We start from the raw sequence: 21,975 nt of genomic DNA, 5'->3' as shown, positions 1-21,975 counted from the left end.
ACCCGCGTCGGCGGTCAATAGCTACGAAATAAATGGGTACGCAAACGTTTCGATTTAGTTCTCGCATAAAGCCGCGCGCGGTGACTTATGCCGCTCGGCGCATAACAACTTTTGCGCGTGAAATCGACCGAATGGAGTAAAAAACGAGAAAGGAAAAGGACCGTGCACGGTCGCGGGTAAATAAATATTAATCGCGGGCGTGTCGTTGTCTTGGGCAAATATGAAAACACATCGATGAGCAATGGGGTAACGATCTGGAGGAAAATGGCGTTCTTCGGACCCAACGAACTTAAATTCCTTCCTTGAGAATCAATTGTTCTAGTTCCTTAGTCCTGCTGACTATGTATACGAATGAATTTCGCGATTTTGACGCGCGGGTCAGGGTGTCCCGGTTCACATCGGAGCCGATAAAAGTGTATCGGTGTCACTGGCAATTAGCCGATGCTCGATATTCATAACTTTCTTACGGTCGTGCCCCTTGGAGTCGTCGAGACCTGACCGGAATGAAGAAGGCAAGAGGGCCGGTAGCGTAAGAGCATTGTGGCCGGGTCGCAGTCAGAGTGGCAGGTGCTGTATGTAATGGCCGTCCCATCCAGGCAGACGGTAGAGAGCTGTAGGCAGGTCTCTGGCCGCAAAAACTGTTGCGTGAGTTATGAACGTCCGAGTCTATTTGCAGTATCAACGGGGCCCCTGATTACATCGACGCGTATTAATTGAATACAGGGCCAATCGCGGCGAGTGCACGTCGCGCAGATGGCGCTAGAACGCGGCAAAGAACGGCCGAGCGGAGGCGAAGAAACGGATCGAATATTCTCTACGGACAGCCCGACATATTCTTTTCTCGTGGCCGGTTGATGGAAACGGTGCGATACAGCCGCCCGATGCGCCGACGATCATCGATTTCAACGAGTTCCACGTAGACGACGAGGCATCGCGTCGAATCCCTAAGTAACAGCGCGATGGAAGATCGATGGAAAGAAGAAACGTTTAGCCAGCCGATGTAGATTGTTGGTTTTATCGTGGGACAGACGATCGGAGGAACGTGTTCCTCGACGGTTTAATGAGCGCCTAATTAAAAAACATACTGCGTGTCGGGCGATTCTGTTAAACATCCTCGAGAATCGTCGACGTCCGTGGCCGGGGTATTCATTTTTTCTTTTTTTCGCGATCATTTTATCCCGATGCCACGGCCCAGGCTTTCAGCAGCGAACGAATACACCGATATATACGAGCTACATCTTCATCTTCGAGCACGGGCGAGTATTCCGCAAAAACGTGAGCAGGAACACTTTTCGATTCAATTATTTTGCCTTGTACCCATCCTTCCTTGCGGCCATAGGTATACGTATCCTTTGTCTGCCGGTGTAGTCGTTCCGATCGTCGAGCACCTAAACACGTTCTTCGTGCCTACGAAGCGCGGCCGATCCAAAGTATGCATTATCTCAGCCCGGAGCAGCGAAATGGCAGTCTGCTATATAGACTGAGCAAGAAGCCGAACCAATCAAAAGCGCGGCGTTTCTGCTGTCAGCAGCCTTGAAATCTCCGCTCGAGCCGATTTCCTCTCTGATTTAATTCCTCGTTTATCGTTTCGACGGGATTCCCCCCCGTTTCCTCGTGGCCATATTTTTCCCGCCCGAACTCGTGTCCGCGGTGGCCATCGATGACAATTTATCCGTCGGACAGGGGGGAAGCCGCACTCTGCTTTCGGAAACAATCTCAGAAACGCCGTGGCGTAATTGATAAATTGCCGCTAACGACAACGGTACACAGCGAGAGGATTAATCCTGGCCGCGAGGGCGATAACTCCTCCCGCATGAAATTTGCAAAACAGCGAGATAGCGTACGGCCCGTTGCCGGGTGTATAAAGGCGAGCTAGCGCGGCGCTCGTACATGCGAACAGCTCGTCCATCAAATTGAGAACCCTGGTAGGCAGGCAGCCGGTACGCTGCCGGCCGAACGTGCGATCACCGCCTATGCCTCGCTTGCTCGCGCGCGTTACGCGCCGACTCACGTTCCTCGGTTTCTTTTCCTTCTCTCGCAGCTCGTAGACACGAAATAAACCATTCCTATTGTTTACCACTGGTGGGCCACGTCTCGATAAAGACACGGATCCCGTCACTCGCGGACTCCATCGTCGCTCGCGACCGAGAAACACGTGTAACGAGCATCATCTTTTCGATTTTAGCACGAGATACCGGCGCAACATCGCCGCGCTAATATCGCTTCGTTTATCTTGTAATCGTTCATCATCCTCGCTGCTCTCGTTCGCGTGGAAACGTTTCTTCAAAATCTCCACTTCGAAGGACTTGATGATTTACCGAGTGCTCCTTGGTAATTTAAAGTTCGAAGCCGTAACAGTCGCAATTCAAACGATAAAAATGAATGCACGTAACAGCATTTAATTCGTGGATGTACTAATATGGGATCAGTGAATTCTGTTCGTTGAATGGAGGTTTTACGGCGTTATATTACAGTGTTCTCGATGCCCATTTGCATCTTCCTCTAAACACGATTGTTGAACGGTTTGCCGCCTCCCGAGCATATGCAATAACCAATGTAAACGGATTTTTATGTGTTACGGTAGCTGCGCGAAGCAATGTTCGGCTGCGACTGGCAGTAGATCGTGTCGAATGTCTATTGCAATTATTTTACACACGTAAAACTCACTCTTAACATTGCCCCGCCGTTTGCCAATAGCGTGAAATAACATTACTCGTGTTTACGAGTGGCGGCCGAGTTGTCGGCAGAAAAACGTGAGACAGGATGTAAGTGATTCCGCCGATCAGAAATTACACTTTCATGCGGTGAATCCCCAACACCCGTGATTAGTACCTTCAAGGTTTTCGCGTTATAACGCACCGAAAGTATAAAAATTGATTGACGATACTCGGTTGCGGTGAAATTATGCGGCGGGGTTTATGCAAATTGCAAACATCCCGATACATTTTGATCGATCTTTACAATTAGTTTTAATGACACGGTTCTCCGGCAATTTATCTCACTGTGTCGGCCTGGATACACCACTTTTTGCAACAATACGTCCTCCTTGTCCCCGTTAACGAGCATAAATTGAAAATCAATTGACAAAATGGTGCGTAACAAGGCCGTAATTTTCTCAAATATGTACCATTAGAAATATCGAACTACTTATCCAGAACATTTCCCTCTATATCGGATTGATCGACTGTTCGGATAACATAAAAACTGGTAGTACTAGCCAGCAAAATGAATGTCACCCTTTTCCATAACCAATTTGAGCCACGAGTCTAATTTTTATCGATTAGAATCTTGTTCGCCACATCATAAAATATCCAACCGAAGACTGTCTATGCAAGAATTTTGTTATGAAATAAAACACCATCGCTGTGGGTGTATACGTGAGAATGGTTACTGGTGAGAACCGGTGTATAACACGTCCATAACAGGTGGTGGCAAACGCGTTAAAAAGCGGGTACTTCGCATTCTGTGACTCTAACGTTACGTCAGCGGCATGCATTATGTCGATCAAGTTTCAAAGAAAAGAAAACAATTTACAGCGTCCCGCAAAACAGATGACGGAAGACGTTTCGGATAGTATTCAAGGAATTCGGTGCGCAAGTAGCGGGGAGACCTCCGATCAAATGTGATGGGGCACATAATTTTTCGAGGCTCGAATGTTTTTCGAGCGAACAGTACGCAGAAGCGGCGGGCGTGGAGAAGGGAAAAGGGCGTAGTAAGTCATACGGAGAGGCTCGTACGTCATCCTCCATCCGGGCCAACGGAGCAACACATGGAAAGGGTCTGTGGATCCTTCATGCACGATGAACGCACCTACCTACTTGGGTTGCCTCTTTAGGTCGTGGCGCGTTGGTGTTCGCGCACTGACACACGCGCGCTCGTACGCGCGCACACTTCGAAACCCGCTCGTACACCTCTATAGGTAGTAGAGGCTGAACCACTTGGTCACGGGCGTGCAACACGCACGCCTATATTCAACGCAACTCCGCCACGAACCAATCTTTTCAATTTTCCGATTGTAAATTGGTGCCTTAAATGGTTCGTAAAAACGTCGCGGGGATTACGCAACGGAAACAGCACGGTCAGAAACTGGGATCGGACATCAAGATAGAAAGTACACTCGGCCATGTTCGTCAGCCATTAAGGTATGCCTCCAAAGCGCCGAAGTACACCTTCGGGTGCGTGCTACGAGCCGCGCGATTGATCGATAAATGTTTTTCAGAGTCTCGTCGTACAACGAAACCGATCGGAATAATGGACGACGAGGGGAAAACGAGGATGAAAATGGTGGCAAAAAAAAAAAAAAAAAAAATGCGTAAATGTATAATTTACGAGACAATTCCCGTAGACGGTTGCTGGTAATTAGAACCTCGCGTGAAACGAATCAGTAAAAAAACGCCAGCCCATAAATGATTTGTACAATGAACTTGCCCGTGTTCTGTTCCAGCGAAACATTCCTACCACACACGAAGGAGGGACGCGGAACGATCTTGGTCGATACACACGAAGATATGTGCTCTGTATTACCGACGAGCCCTCGCAGCGACGATAGCGGTAAGCGTGGAGGCACATAAGGAGGAGGGGTAAACGAGCCGAGCCACGATTTCGTCGTCGTAAACGTCAACGTTACGGTTACAGCGTTGTTCCTAGCTGGTTTATATTGAACGAGGTTGCTCCCCGAGGTACGTAACACCTACTGGCAACCGTCGTATCGTGGAGTAGCACCATACTCGTTTCCAACTCGAGAGAGTGGCGGGAGAGACCACGTGGCTTTTACGCGGGAACCTCCGGCCGCTTCGGCACAAGAGTTCAAGGTTTGTTAGCTCTATCCTTTCGTACACAGCGCCGGGGCTAGACGAGCCGCCCAATAAAGATCGCCGTAACGACGCGATATCGACGCACGTAAATCAAAAAAGGAACAAGAAAACACGCCTGGGTCGTTAAAATTCCAACACGTACTTCGCATTTTTCTAATCAATTTAGGGACTTTGTTGGCTGCGGACAAACTATCAAACGCGGAGTAGTCTTGAATTACTGAACGATTCTTTTCGTTTAACATTTACGATTAATTTCTATTTGTTCTACATTGATTCTTTCGTATTGTTTTTTTGGGGCTCAATTTAGGTGTAACAAAATCCTCCCGATAGGTAGATTTCGTGACAGAATAGGGTCGAGTTCTTTAATCGATCTGACGTCGCTTTTTTCTCAACGTTGCGAGACAGGGTAACGCGAAACAAGAATTAACATTCTGAGGAAAGCCACGGGGAAACGAGGTACTTTCGCAGGAATAAATGAACCACGGGGTGTAGAGATAGTATTCGAAGCTCCGTCTTCACGCCCTCTAATTACCCCATAGACGCAGCGGACCCTTCAATGAGGTGCCATAAATTTCGCTCGCGTTTGAAAACAGCCCCGAAAGTGATACGGCACGGTATAAAAGCCTTTTGTGAACCGGACGATGCGTCTTGAGAATTACCCGCTAGTACGGAAAGGAATTCGATAAAACTAACCAACCCGCTCGATCATCCGCGGGACGGTCGTGGTGTACGCGCGTTGGCAACTCGTCGATGTTATCTAAATAAATGTCTATTAAAATAAAACTGCGCGTATCTATAACGATTCATTACACTCTCGATAGCATTATATTACTTCATTACCGAACATTAACGGAGGAGACATTTACATCTGAAAACGGTGGCGATACCGACGCTACGCTGCCGTCATAAATCACAATGAATTTCAACCGCGTGTTCCCTTTGATGTTTATCACGGCAATGATACAAATGCATTCCGCGTAATCAAGTTTCTTCGACGATCGTGCTCTCGTACGCATGCGTATTCGACCGTTAATGTGTCTCGAGATCGTGTTCCCGTAACACCGATCTGCAATAAAACGAACTTAATGATACCGTGTCTATCGCTCGCTGATTTGTGCGATTTGGGCGGCATAATCGCTACCGCAATCACTTATTGCACACTTAGCAGAGACGTTAACGTAAATACTGTTACGGGCGTAATAAATCATACTATAGATACAGCGTGGCATTTATTATTTCCGATAACGATTAAAAAAAAAATTCGCATACCGAAAGGGACAATCCGAGACGGAACAAAGTTCTCCCACGATTGAAAGATTACGTTGGGGATATATAGGATTTCAAACTAGCGTAACACATAGAAATGGATTGTTTTTACGTCGATTAAAGTTTAAAAACCATTGGAATATATTTTCCAGATCGTACGTATCCATAAATAAAGGAGTCTGTTTTTGATAATCACAGCTTTCAGAAGTATAAGATTGGAGTATCGTATGAGTAAGCGAAGTATACATTTTATCGAGGTACGAGGACGGTGAACTTTTTCACGCTCTAAACATTATAAATCGTTGTTTATCATCTGTACCGACCTCGTGTTTTTACGGTGCAGGCTATACACGCGCTGGTAGTAGTAACAGTGTCTCGACGGATTGGTTCTCCGCGTGCATGACGATAAAACCAAATTATTTATTATAGGCCAGTGCAACGAATGCCGGTATACACGTTGATGGCTCTATATTTACCCGCAGACTTTAATCTACGATGAAATAATCCATAATCCTGTATCGATAAATTTTCCTACGCGCGTGTATCGCTTGTACTAGCAACACTGAAGAGCACTTGCCGGCGCGAGTGCGAAATGAGTCAACGACTTTCGATCCGCGAAGCACATAGAACCTGTTCCACGAGAGCGCAAGCCGATCAATTGCCTTTTCCCGTTCCTACGATTCCTCCTACGATCGCCGCATTCCGCCGCATCGTCGACACGATTTGCAACTCATAATCGAAACGATTATATCTTCCGTTTCTCTGGCAAACACCAGGGAAATGCAAAACCACTTTCCCCTCGATCCGACCAGCCTGTTCATTGATCGTAAATCTGTTTCAGATGCTGAATGAAAGACCAAAGAAGCTGATTAAGGAATACGGGGATCTTTTTGCCCGATCGAAAAACGCGGGCATCCAAAAGTAGTGTTAAACGAGACAAGAACATCGCGCCTTCCGAACATTAAATTCTCTCTCGGCGATGGGATTTAGTATTTATAGAAGACGTAAAGAATAAAGGTTCGTTCAATAAAATCCCGTTTCTTCTTGTCTTTGAATAAGCACGCGCCTACGTCACGAGAGCTCATAAAATAATCCCTACACCCTTGTATGCATAAAGGGAGAGGACCTCGCATGGTCGAGCAGGAAGAAAAAATATAGGCGGGCCTGAAACCGGACTGTAGGGCGCGAGAAGGAGGCTAGAGAAAGAAGCTCGCGGGAGCGAGCGGAACGGGACCAGGCAGAAAAAGGATCGAGGAACCAAGACGAACAGTCTAAGGATCCAGCGGAGTTGGTGGAAAAGAGGCGGCGATCGAAAAGCGAGAAAGAACTTGTGAGAGGTCCCGGTGATTATATATCTACCTACGACAAAGCGAGAGGCTACTAGGGATCCTCTTCACTTGGGAGGGACAAAGACATCGCTAGAAACAGCTGACTACCGGAATTCGGGGTTCCGGAGGGGTGAGTACGACGAGGAAGGCACTTGAACCCCAATTGGACGAGGGCTTCCCCATTATACTCGACGTACCCAACGATTTTACACGCACTTGACTCCATTCTACCTATCCACCAGACGTAACTTTATCGCGCTCCACGACCGATTTTCCACGATCTGACGTTTACAACGTAAGGACATAAACTTTGGATACGTGCAACCGAATCGTTCGATCGACGTCCTCCTTTTTAAACTAGAAGAATTTTAAACGGACGTAAGTAACGGGCAACAAATGTCTTTCTACATCGAACGTCCCACGTATTTAGTCGCCTAACTTCGTAACATAAAGCTAAGACGTAGGAAGAGGTTCTTTTAGCAAGGCGGTTCCTCTCGATTCTAAAATAGAGACCATGTTATTTTTCAACGACGGCTGGCATACGCGGCGCTCAAAAGAAGTATACAGAGTCACGTGCGCATATTAATGATAACTCGAGGTGTCACTTTGCACGTCGCTTTCACACGAGCGGGTTAGTTATTAACAACCCCCGGCAGTCAGGCAGGCGGACACGCACGCAGTGCATTCATTCGCGCAGAAGGCAACGGAATATTTTTAGTCCACCGGAGACTATAAATCCGTTATCTCGGCTACGCTTCATGACGGATACGTCGTATTTCAATCGACGCACAAATAGAGTCAGCCAAAAAAAAATTACTACGACCAGTTTCGACCTTACATTCGACGATTGTATACAACGTGTCTTCCATTTTTCAGAGTGGAACCAGCGGAGGGAATGATTTGTTTCGATCCCTCCGCGAACGCGGAGGCGAGACGTCCAGTTTCCCCGTTAAATCCCCATCGATCTCTCGTTAAATACAGTGGAATTGGAAACGAGGTATGCTAAGTACAAGATGGAAAAACTAATGCGTTTGATAAACGTGCGTCTTTCACGTAATTCGTGCGTTGACCGTGAAACGTTGAACACGATTTAGTCTGACCGAAGACAGCACGAGTAAACTCGATCCACCACGCCTTTCCCGACCACGTGGCCTTACTCTACCGACTGGTGCTCTCTCCCCTAAGCACTCGTGTCGCTTCTATATTTCATCACGGCTGTTATGATAATCGTTGCGCGACAAAGACAGAGAGACCGTTCCAGAGAGAGAACGATCTTATGAATGTAAACTCACCTGCTATAGCCATCCAGGGGTAGAAGGTATGGTTCGCGGTGGCTTGCTGATGTAGTTGCGTGGCAACCGGTTGGCTCGCGGACGAGTTCAGACTGCAGGTGTTCCAGGACGACGTGAGGGACCTCGAGGAACTGTTGTTACCAGGACTCGATGCTGGATCACCGCCTACGAGACCACCGTAGCTACCAACCCTCGTGCCTTCTGGGGTACACGCGGAAGGACGTACGACCGAATTGCTCTGGCTGTTAGCTCCCGAGGTCGCTGACTGCCAAACGTCCTTGACAGCCGCGGCTGCCATCACGGCGGCGTAGCCATTCTGATGAGCCGCTGCTTGATCCTGTTGCTTGCAATCTTTCGTTGCTGTGGTCGAGTACGAGGACGTGGTGTGACCAGTCGCCTCGGGTGTCGTTGAATAGAGCTTGCAAGCCGTAGCGACGCTCGCGTCGTACGGCGAGTCCTGGGGTGGCCTCGTGTTGGTACCACCGCCAGGATGTATTCCCAACGAAGACGAGGTGTGATGATGATGTTGCGTGGATGCGTAAGGTGACATTCCCAGGCCAAGAGGGAAACTTCGATAGGCAGCTGCTGTAGCTGGATCGTGATGCTGACTGGCAGCCCCTGCCTGATGGTGGTGGCTTCCGTAGAAGCCACCCGCAGTCTGCTCAAAATACGAGTTCATTATCCCGGGTATTTTGAATCACTTGCACTGAAACACCGGCACTCGAGGATAACCAAAGCGTACAAGGGAAGCAATCACCTCCGTAGAGAACTGTTCGTTGCTTCGAATAAAAGGCGTCGAGCACACGCGGCTAGTCGACCGATACTAGTCCATGCTCCGACCCGATTTATCTCGGGTTAGGTCCGATCGTTCCACGGGATACGATTACTGTTTTCTGTTCCGTGTTCAGCTGATTGGCGCCAAAAGGCGGGCGAGTGGCGGACGCCTCGCGTCTCGTGAACCGATACGCTGTTTGACGCGAGCGGCGACAGGTGACAGAGTCGACGAGGGACGAGCAAATGGGCATTAAACCGCTTTTAAGAGGTCATAAAAGTCATCGGTAGGTAGGTAGGTATAGAGCGGCGGCTTGCACCCAGAGTGTCAATGTCAGTAGGCCGTGGGATTGTAATTTAGAATGGGACTCATGGCAGCGGCGGGGGCTGACTTTTATGGGTTTGTTATGGTTACAGCTACTGGCAAGAGTATAAACCGGCGGTCTAGGCGGTGGAAAACAGGCGATGATCGTTAAATCGTTACGACGCAATAAACCGGGGTAATAAGACGGGCTATAAAACTGCCTGTGTGGATCTGTACCGCGTGCGCGCCCGTCGACGGTTCGGTCGGCCGGCACGCGACGATCTCTCCCTCGCGAACACCTTCCTCTTTCTCTCTATCGTTTCAAAATGTATGTATGATTTGTGATCGGTCAGGCCCGGGGCCCCGTATCGGAAAGTCGGTCGATGGTTTAAAGGGACCAAAGCAACCGCTGACTCTGTCCGCACTGCACACTAGCACTAGTCGAAATGTGACTTCGCTGATGACTGTGAGAGGTTCAGTACGAAGCGACGTACGAAGGGGATCGTAACGAACCACGGTATGCCAGTGCGGTGGTCCACGGCACACTACCGCTTTTCTCGCGCCCCGTGTACCGCCACTCTGTACCGTCCTCTGTCTCTTGCTCGCTCGTTCGCCTCCTTTCGCCTCTCTGTTTCACCATCAGCTTCTCCTGCTTCCACCACCGACTTTCCTCCTCGCTCTCTCCTTTCTGACCGCTCCTTCTCGCTCTCGCGCGCACACTCTTCCACGGTGTACTATGTGCCGACGAGGACCGCGCACCGCTGCTTTTCCTCCTTGTCTTTCACGGGTCGTCCCCCTCTCCAATACGATAACCGACTTCTCTCGCTTCCTCCGTCGTCGCTCTTCTTCCCCTCCCCCGCATACGACGCCCCCTCCACGCTAGCTCTCTCGCCCTCTCATTCCATCTCGCTCCACCTCTCGACGCCGCGGCGCGATTCGTCTCGCCTCTTCTATGCTCTTCGACGGAACGCTCGCTCTTTCTTTCTCTCGATTAGACACTCCACGGCGCCCCCTGTCGAGCGCTCGGGCAACTCGACGACGTGCCGCGAGATTAAATTCGTGATCGCCGCTTCGAAACGTGCTGCGCCTCTCGCATTCGAAACACTACTGTAGATAAGACGTTCGAGACTAACCTAAGAAGGTCGGGAACGATCGAGGGATAGAAAAAGAATCGTTCGAATAGAAGACTGGACGAGACGGGGAAAAACGAAAAGAGGCAAGACCACGCGCGTAGAGTAAGGTTCAAGACGCGGTGAAGAAACAGAGAAAGGGAAAGAGAAACGAAGAGGGAGCGAGAAAGAGTAAGACGCGGAATTACGGCAGCTAAGAGGGAGACGAGAAGTACGAGGCCGCGGCGTCCACCGGGAGCAGAGGGGGGAAGAAAACAGGGTGCCAAGGGAGGAGGTTATGCTTAAGGACCAATCAGAATTGAATTCGTCACAAGTACCGCGCCAGCACAGCACGAAAATTCCTACGCCATGTGAAAGTAGTTCCAAGTTGGAACGACGCCCATGATCGGCTAGGCGCCGCCCCGCGTTACCCCCACCAAACGGTAACGCGCGAGCAGCCGCGGATACAGACACGTCGACCGCCGTGCGGTAGAGCGAAAGCTGCACGCCACACGCGCGTCACGCAACCTTTCCTCTCCACTCCTCTTTGCTCAGCGCTCGACGGCCCCGCTCGTGGGGATACGTGCACCGCCACCTCTGAGTTTCACGGGGAACTAACGCTGCCAGATCCATTCAGACGTTCAAACGACCAACATCAACGAGGCACCTTGCGATTATCGTTATTGGCGAAAGCGGTCTCGCGAATTGACTCTTACATGCGATCGTTTGATCGACAAGCGGTAGAAAAAGAAGGAAGGGATATAAACGCATATACGGAAAGCAAACGTTTCATACGCGGGAAACAAGTTTCGTGACTTCGATTCAGACACAACCGGTCCGATGTTGCACAGAGCCTGTCCGAGGCGTTCGATGACGACGCGATTGCCGGTACGAACGACAGGAATGTTATCATAAACGTCTTTTACGAGATACTTCGGCGTTTTACGGACCAATTAGACTACAGCCGTACAATTAAAACGCCGTAAAAGTGGGCCTCGTGAGGCAAGCGGGCAAGCAAGCGCCGTGGCGCGCGCCGCACCAGTATCGGGAATGTTTATTGGGATGTAAATGTCGCTGGATTATCGCCCCCGCGGTTCGCACCTCGTAAATTATTCCGTAACGAGCCGAGTAATGCCCATCATAAGCTGCTCTCAGGGGCCGGACCGGACTATTTGCTCGTTCACTTTCGCCATTATGAATGTTTAGGATATAACCCACCTACTTCGAGCGTGCTTCGGAAAAAGGGTTTATAAACGCTTCACGCCTCACGGAACAACATCGTTTACGAATAATTATTCGAACGTTGCCTTTGAACACATGTTATTGTTACAACACATCATTTGTCACTTTTTATTACGCTTTAAGATGATATCGCTCTTTGTTCGTGATCACCTTCGCGGCCCATTGTCTCTGTTGGTTGCATACCGTATGCATACGACATATTGTAACATTGTTAGATAGAAACTTAAAATGACGGCTGTAAAATTTTTCCACAACTCGATAAAATAGCAAATACCAGTTTTAGGAATAAGTCGTAATGCCTTTGAGCTTACTCCGAATGGAACATATAATCTGAGAAGATTGTTTAACAGAAACCTGTACGCAATGCTATAAATTCCTGTGTGGAATCTATTTACACTCGGGCATACGTGTACCTCGTGCGTTATGTTTATTAGTGTTTCGAGCAAGTATTCCGATTCATGGAGACAATCGTCAAATAATACTCGGCTTGATAGAGACCCTGATGAAGAGACTTGCAGTTTTCGCTTTTGTGGGACTCCGACAGGTGGCAGCCCGTTTGCTTGAAAATCATGACGGCAATAAACTCCGGTTTTATGACCACTTGAACAGAATCGTAAAAGTCAGGGCCTTTAAGCTTATAGCATGGTAGGACGCGTGTCGAATATGGTGGGGGCGTGAAGAGAGCCACCATAATACAGAAGAAGGGGAAGGGTGTCAGGGGCTGTGTGGGTAGCCAAAATGGGCCTAAATGCCCCTTTTAAAACGCCATTGAAGATAACCAGGCAACCACTAAAAGGGGTTTATTTAATGACCAAGGTTGTTCTCACAGAACCGGACACTCTGTAGCTACTGACAACAGTTACCTGATGGCTTCATGATTATTACAAGTTTTTCCCCCCAGCGTGGTTACATTCAAACTATGTCTATCTGTGTTTCGTTGCACCGAACGCTCGTATTCGATGTTCACTTCGAAAAGACAACAACGATAAAATAGATAGATAGAAACGTTTTGAAAATCCTATTTCGATGTTATTTTTATTGCTTCGAACAGGGATCATGCGCCTTTTTGTTTCGGGCACAACGAAAGATTCATTAATTTTCTCGAAGCCAAAGATTAGGAACAATAAATCTGACTACGTATCGGAGACTATGATCGCGCGCGTAACCCGAATGTATGATGGACATCTCCTTATGGATTTCAAACAAAACCAAAACGAAGAAGCGAAATTCGAAAGTAGAAAGAGGTATTAGAGGGCGTAGCTATAGCAACGAGAAGATGGACACGAAAGAAAAGGGGCCATTGCACCCAACTCGAGCAAATCTGCACTCTTGCTAAACCAGCATCCATTCTTCATCGCTCTGGTGGCTTTGACTCTTCTGGTCTCCTCCAGCATGGTTCAACGCACTGCTTGGACTCTCATTTTGGTTGGTCTTTCTTTCTTCCCTCCTCCCTAACCCTACTGTGCTCCGCGGCTCGTTTCCTTCTCTTTTGCTTTCTTATACCCTTCTTCCTCCGCCCCTCCCCAGGGAGACCAGGGATGAATATTCGATCATGAACGAGCGTCAGAATTTCAGATAAGCGCGATTTTCGTCGTCGTTATTCGCACGGATCGAAACTCTTGGGGATCAACCCGTGATATAGAGGCACTCGCGGCGGTAGATGATAATGGCGTACCGGGCGGTGCATCGAAGCAGACCGCAACACTTTGCATTAGGTAGAAAAAATTATTTAAAATTAGAAAACATGGGAACAAAACACATCGATATATGTGTGATAGATTACGAAGAACAATTAGGCTCCGCCAGTTTTATCGGGATACTGCAATTTTTATCTAAATTGCTTAAACTTATGTAAGGTATAGAAACGAAGAGCGATTGTTTACGATAGCTGAACAAAGCTAAACTGAAAAACATTTCTACGCAATGTAATTCTCTCTTTTAAGCTGAGGCTTTTCTAATTTAGTCACTACTTGTAGCTTCACTTAAAATTCCATTTGTATTTCATCTTCTAAGTCGAATGCATAACTAAACAACAAACGACATAAGGAGATAGTTCTTATATAGACTCACTGGTAGTATTAAATTATAAGAGTTGGTGAATAAACAATGAATTGTAAGTATATTGATCTGTAAAATATCAGAGAGAAAGGCAGGATCGCGTGAAAAGGACACGGAAGAAGTCCTCTTTGCCATCTGGCGGTTTCCTGCAGTATCACCTGACTGCAAAATATCGTTGCAGCTCTCTGCAGTTCTCGCTGCCGATATTTTCACCGGGCGAAAAATGCATTCACCCTCGACACTTACACAGGGTATATAAATATTTTCTGGCCCCGTTTCGGGTCTAAATAGAAATTCAAAGCGCTGCTCGGGCTTCTGATGTAGAAGCACTAAAGAGAAATGAAATGGCCACTGTTGCCAATCCAACCTCGTGCAGCTGCACTCGTAAATCGTAAGGTGGAACGTGAATGTTCGAATAGTTGAACGTATTAATATGAAGGAGCAGTTTGGCGTCTTTGGTTAGCTAATCTTAACTATAATTTTACACGCGACGTAATATCGCTGGAAAATATGAAATCGCGGGTAAGAAAGAGCCGTGGAACGAGAGGAGGTTCGAGTATAAAGAAAAAAATAAAACATTAAAAATGCTCGGTGTAACGAAGACAGCACCTACGTAGACGTAATTGGTGACCAATTTCTTTAAACACAACTTGAAAACTCGTTAAACTTGATGGCGGCCTACCTTACCGGTCGAGAAACCTGTTCAGCTGGGCACGAAATATTAAGGCGCGTTCACACATCCCGTTCAAGAGCGCGGTGCAACTATCTTGCACTCGCGAGTCGGACAAAATTTCAAAATTGCCGTCTCGCGCACCTGTATTTAACGGCGTCGTTCGAATCCTATCCCGTCGTGATCGGAAACGTTACTTTACATGCAGAAATAAATCGATTAAAGATAATTGGAGGAGCCAGCTGCGCGGTTAAATACGATCGCTGCTTTAAATATTAATAACACATATTCTGCGCAGTAACGCGTTAAATCATAACCTTCGACGCTGAGATCCCCATTGTCGACTTAACAAGTCCTATCAAACGATGATGAAACGCATAACAATTTGCATAATTTCAGAAGCTACAGTTTTTACGCTATGAATTATTAATTTGAATTTTTTAGCTTCCAAAGACACCTCGATTATACTAAGAAAAATCGTTCGCGATTCCGGTTCTCGGATTGATCGAACAGTATCGAAACCGTCTATATGGCATGCATGATAGAAATGGCTGGAGGGTGGCTGGATCGAAGCAAAATTTGCAATGAGCAATGTTACGCGCACGTTTCTATAAACATGGAAATATACGATTCATTAGCATGTTATCACGATAGCAATGACTGGTAAGTAATAGGTAATGATAGGATACAAAACCGCCGTGGGTAATGAAGAAAGTGTGTTTGCAACGACAAAGAGTATAATAACGGTTGGTTAGAAGTAGCTGAGTGGCCGTATGAATGAGTGGCAGCTAACATGTAAACAAACAAGTATCAATGCGTCCAAATTGAAACATAAAACGAAATGAATGAGCCCATAAATACTTAGACCTAATGGTAGGGTGCGGGTAAGCTATTGCTCGAAGATCGTTACTTATGCGAACGTGTAAGAGAACGTACTCGATACCTTTAGAAATACTGGCGTGGGTTCTCTCTAAATGATGCTTTTTTTTATCGAAATCTTAATGCCATTATTTTTGACAGTTTCTGTTTAATACTGCCAATACTGAATATTAACGGCTCAGAAACTATCATTGTCGTAATTGTCGTGAAATAATCATAAATACATGAATAATCTTTATCTTTCCATAATAGTTTGGAATATTGATTGTTGCTATATTGCTCTATGCTTTGCATCTAGTTTATGTTATATATACAATATAAAAATCAGGCCATCATATAAATTGTTATCAAAGCGATATAAAAGTAGTAACACCTACCTCCTCATTCAAATATTGACTATTCTTCTGAGCTCCAGCTCAGAAGAGTAGGTTTTAATCGATATAAAAACAGGAACACCTACCACCTCGTTCAAATATTGACTATTCTTCTGAGCTCCAGCTCAGAAGAGTAGGTTTTAATCGATATAAAAACAGGAACACCTACCACCTCGTTCAAATATTGACTATTCTTCTGAGCTCCAGCTCAGAAGAGTAGGTTTTAATCGATATAAAAACAGGAACACCTACCACCTCGTTCAAATATTGACTATTCTTCTGAGCTCCAGCTCAGAAGAGTAGGTTTTAATCGATATAAAAACAGGAACACCTACCACCTCGTTCAAATATTGACTATTCTTCTGAGCTCCAGCTCAGAAGAGTAGGTTTTAATCCAGGATCACGGACGTAGAATTGTATCACACATCGAACGTTCATTTTTTTCGAGATATCGTTGTCTCGTAAATTGCGCGCGCGATGAAAGATTCCTTTATGATTCGCTAAACACACATCTTACAATTCACCAAACACTCAACAAAACTACCCACTCATAAAATTGTTAGTTTCTCAACAAAGCACAAACTGTTCATTTAAAGTCTGAACTGTTACACAACAGCCATTCTTTATTTGCAGGCAATCTCTAGTACTATTTGTTATAAAGAAATCGTGGACACCACGTTTTTCTAAACCCTTGGTAGGCAATTGGATTTAGTTCTATATGAAGATTCTTTGGAACTTCATTGTAGATTCATGGATTTATTATATTATCCGTATTAAAAGTAAAATTACGAATAATACTTTTTATTGGATGACTTTTGCTTCACGTTGTTCGCAACATTTTATATATCAACTTGATATATAAAATATTGTCGAGACAATCTATTTCTAGTTTTTGAACCGAAGATAAGAGACTTTTGGAGGCATCTGGCATAGTATTCCATACTCCTATGGTCAGTATAATCGTACTTGCTACGTTTTTATGTAATAAAAATGTGAAAATAGTTTTAATCGTCGTTTCTGTTTTTCTTTTCCTAATCTGTGTAATATTTTTCAAACATTTTGATTTTATTTGCTCATACTCGGAGCTTTTTCTCGGGCTCGTATTACGCGTCAAGAGCTTTTGTACGCGTATACTGCCTAAACATGGTACATGTAGCATTGTTTACCGATACGATGGCCTGATTTTTACACTAAAACTACGTCCATCTTTGTCATATGACCGGACAGAAAGTTCATCAACCCATTATGTACTAGTGCCCTGTTTGGAGGACGTTTAAAAACCATTCCTTTATTAATATTCGAATTTATTTGATGTTTTGTACTATGAAGATAAGATCTAATTAAAACGTACTATTTTGTGTAATATATCATGAATAAATAAATACTAAAAACTGAGAAGAAATTATAAATGCTTGCAAAAGCTAGTGTCCTATTTACAAGACAACTTTAAACAGAAAATATTATTCGAAACAATTATTTATCTTACGAATGAAATTATAAGGGAAATAAAACATCAATGTTGCAAAAAAAATAATTCGGTACATAATGAGTTAACCCCATTGGAACATTAAAATTTCACTCACCATGCCGCTGTTGATGTCGTCCATGCCAGCCACGCCAGCCATGTTGTTGTCCATCATCAGGTGACTGCAGTACCTATCATCAATTTCAGCATCCTGAAACAGAGAGGCACAGTATTAAATACTGTCCGAAAAAGATTCCCATCCGTGGAATTGATACGTTGCAAAGGGGGAGGATCCTCTACTTTGTACATATAAATGCGACTATTGAAGCGAATCGATGACCGGGCCCAAAGTTCAATCCCGTACGAATAACGAACGATTCAGTTTCGAATTTACAATGATTTTCTGTTTCACGTCGGACACTGATGGTCTTTGTGCTCCGGCTATCGTGACATTAAGATTCCAAGAGGGAGGCCTGACAGACGACCGTGCAACGCCATATTCGCTGCTTTCGTTTGCGACGGGGCATCAGCTTCGTCTGTCGCGGCAACTAATTCCGCGTGTTTTTCTGATGCTTTAAAATCCCCGACTTCCAAGAGCCACACGGTAAGTGATAGCGTCTCAACGGCGGGTATTGATATTGCTCGATCGGTTTCCGTTTTTCATTCCGTCGGGATTTTTTGCCCCGAGCCACCGTGGTAACGCGACGGGGGCAACGACGACGACGACGACGAGCCGCGCCGCGCATTCCTTCTGCGTAGCCAAAACAACGAATTAAAAAGACCACGGGGTCCGAGGACTACGCGAATTTCGCGAGACACGATCTCGCTTGGTAGACTTAGAACCAGTTTGAACCCGATAACGCTCGGCCTGCCTCCGCGAGACGTTCCGAAAAGGAAGCCTTTGGTGTTGCAAGATAATTTAGTACGTCTCGCTACACCTATGCCCCATATAACGAGAAGGGAGAGACTCGGACAGGCAGCAAACTTGCAATCAGCGAAGTCTATCGCGCCGAGATTATGGGAGTTAAGTATTACGTAACGAAAGACATCGACCGTATGTATTAATACTCCGCACGTCGTTGAACTGTTGAGGATCGTGCCAGCAATAACAATAATGCATTCTCCGTGGCTTAGGTTGCGCTATATAGGCGAATGCACGACATGGATTTGCAATTCAAACGTCTATGAGCATAATACGTATAAATCGAGGGGATACGTTGGGAGGGGTATGTACAAACGGGCGGACTGCGAAAATGCGCAGGGACGAAAGGAAAACAAGGATTTTGAGAAAAGAAAGACGAGACGGAAATAAAAGGGTGATGTACAACACGATTGTTTCCCATTGGAATGTTAACAAGAACAATATTTTGCCAAGCAAATACAACAGACGTGATTGAAGTCACGCTTATGGCGATTAAATCAAGTTACTGTTATTTCTGATCCAAAAGCTTTCGTATCAACTTCAAACAATTGTTGAAAAATAAATCCCCCGTATGTTTAACACTAAAACTACCGACAATTATAATGTATTTATTTGCACCAAAGAAATTGAAGCGATAGATACGTGAAGAAATGTATAATGCAATGGAAGTAAGTAAATGTTTAATCATTCTCTTATAAAAAATTATGGGTTTTCAAAAATTTAGTCATTTTGACTGCTTTGGTAGTTCTAGTCTTAAGATTGTAAATTTGGAAGAATAAAACATAAAACTTGTTTTATCAAAGATTATGATTGAATGAAATTAAAATTTATTTAAAAAAAAACTGTGTTTTTTGTTCACTAGAGACCTAATGCCAATAGTTATAATTATATGTTCATGTATGTGAAGTATATTAACCAACAACAATAGAGAATATCTTTAAACGATACATCATATTGCATACCCTTACTATGCACTTATACAACAATTAATTGTTCATTTCCCCTATTCGATGCTCTATCATCACCTATTACAATTATAATTGTATAGAACTATTATGCTAATTATATTTCCTTCCATGCTTGCAAACAAAACTGTTAGCTAAATCCTTTTCACTTATGTTCAACCGATACAGTCATTAAATTGTGGAAATACTAACATTTACGTAAACAGGTTATAAACTGATAATAGATTGCACAAGTTCTATCAGTCAATTGCAACTAAGAATACCCTACAGTTGTTATACAGAACATTATATATTTAACTTCAAACTGAACATGTCTTGTTCTTTGATTAATTTTGTCGCCTACATTATATTATATTACTTTCTGTTTGCAATGTGTGCAGTAATAGAATCTATTTAATTCAGTTAATATCTAATTGAAGTAATCAATTCATGTTTATGAAGTTATCCTTATGTTTAATGTACGTTGATTAAGATAGGATACATTAAAATAAATGTAACGTATGTGCGTGGTAGTATAAGATGAATTTCATGTAATAATATTCAAAATAATCTGAAATATATGACTATAATATTGTTAAGTATATCTTTATAGTATAATATTATCAAATAAAGAATTGTAAATGTAAAATTGTAAGATATATAAAGAATATAAAAACTGAACAAACAAATCTGCCTTATATTTCTTTGCAATAATCGAATAATAAATGAATTTCATAATATCTGTCCAATATAGAATTCATATGCATTTATTGGACATAAATTTTGAATGTAAGTGAAAGATTTTATGTAGTACATTAAAGAAAAGGATGTTCATCTCTCAATTATCATAAATGTAAATTCTCTCTGCTATTAACAGCTTTTTTATAATGCTTGCAACAATTATTATGCACATAATCACATAATATACGAATAATAAGGCACAAGTAAATCTAAATGAATTTGTAGTTAATATGTTGTCGCGATAAAGAATCGTCTTGGCGTTCCAACCTGTACGCCGAACTAACCAACTTTTTATGTTTTAATACTTTTTCGCTGTATATTAATACGAATCGTCTCGCGAATTGAAAAGCAATTGACACAAAGCAGTTACCAGCAGTTTAATTACTACAATCCTCGATTAATTAATTGATATTAAGATATTTTGCGAGAGTGTAATTACCTGCGTGCTCACACGTTCAGCAATGAATAAAAAAGTAACTAGCCATTCGTCACTGCGTTCTCAACGGAGCTTCGTCTCCGCCAATCGCGTGCAAGATAGAAACGTCAGATGAAGAACATAGATATGTAAATATTTGGAAATGTATTTTATCTCCACGATTTTGCATGCTAATAAAAGATATAATTGATACATATTGTACGCTTTTTATTCTTGCGTTATACACGAACTAATGTTCGTAATTTCAATGCCGAATATTCGATACGTAAAGTGACTATTTAATTCGCGTTAACTCGTCTCGTTAGTCACCCTTTATGCCCGGGAAACGAGCGATATTTCAAAATGAAAGGAAATAACTTTTTAGAAGACAATAACTGTACCGTTGCGGTAGGAAATTGTAACAAATGTGCAGTCAGCGGCTTCGAAGGACAAAGCGAAGGCAACAAAAAAATGAAAAGTGTCTTTATTAGAGCGACCCGTGCCGAATTTGAGCGAGTGTCTTTCTTTGGAATGATCGTTTCGGGTCCACCATCATGATCTTCTTCATGGTGGTCGGTTAGATGGGGCGAGGACTGGATTTAAGGACGTTCTAGGAAGGGGACGTGTTTGAAAGAAAAGGGGAGGACTTCGGGTCTTTGTAGCCGAGATGCCTCCACTGACAACTCCGCCTTTAAAATAACTCCTCGGGTCGGCTTCGTTAACTTTGTAGTTGAACTAAACTCGGTGGAAAATTATTTTATCAAATTAATCGCCAGGCCACTGTCTATTCACTCGTATTAAAAATAATATCCAGGGTGCTTTAGAAATAAAAAAAGTTACAGAATATAGAAAATATACTCGTTACATCAATTTAAAATTCACTTATCGCTAAAATGTGTATCTTTTCGACATTCTGTTGCATAAAAGTAATAAAATATAATTACGAACTACGCAAAATTTGTTAATAAAACGTGGAAGTAAAATCGCTAGAGGGAACGAGGGAGTGACCCGGAGGTTTGTACAAAAAGTACCTGCTACCCTAACAACCCCGCCCCCGAAATAGTTGCGAGTTTTCCTGCCCGGCATTCCTTTCATCGCCATCAAGGACAAGGTTGGTTAGAAAAATCTAGCATGGCGGGGCATCTAAAAACCTGACATTCCGTTCGCAGACGTCAGCCAGGTTCTCCAACGATATATCGCACACGCGATAGCAAAATAAACTATCACTACGGGGACAAAACATACGACTGCAAAATAGAATGTTTTCTAAAAAAAATAAATTAGCTAAAAAAACCCTATGACATTTTATCTTTAATCGAACTCTGTTGTACCTGCGTCGTTAAACAATATTTATCGCGTCTTCGTAAATCTTCGAACGGGA

The 21,975-nt window shown here is 44.3% G+C and overlaps 1 protein-coding gene across 2 annotated transcripts in view; it reads right to left on the bottom strand.

Moving 5' to 3' along the window:
* LOC122395934 (homeotic protein ultrabithorax-like) overlaps window positions 1–9,379 on the bottom strand; it is a 106,801-nt gene extending 97,422 nt beyond the window's left edge. For both annotated transcript variants that reach the window (XM_043393877.1, XM_043393878.1), the window contains exon 1: window positions 8,701–9,379. In XM_043393877.1, the coding sequence (XP_043249812.1) occupies window positions 8,701–9,379 (679 nt within the window). The remainder of the gene's footprint in view (window positions 1–8,700) is intronic.
* Between the last annotated feature and the right edge of the window lie 12,596 nt (window positions 9,380–21,975).

This window comes from Colletes gigas, unplaced genomic scaffold (assembly GCF_013123115.1).
Source record: "Colletes gigas isolate AHSC1104 unplaced genomic scaffold, ASM1312311v1 Colletes_gigas_Sc00006, whole genome shotgun sequence".
In the NCBI taxonomy this organism is placed as follows: domain Eukaryota; kingdom Metazoa; phylum Arthropoda; class Insecta; order Hymenoptera; family Colletidae; genus Colletes; species Colletes gigas.
This window is presented reverse-complemented; position numbering and strand designations above follow the sequence as displayed.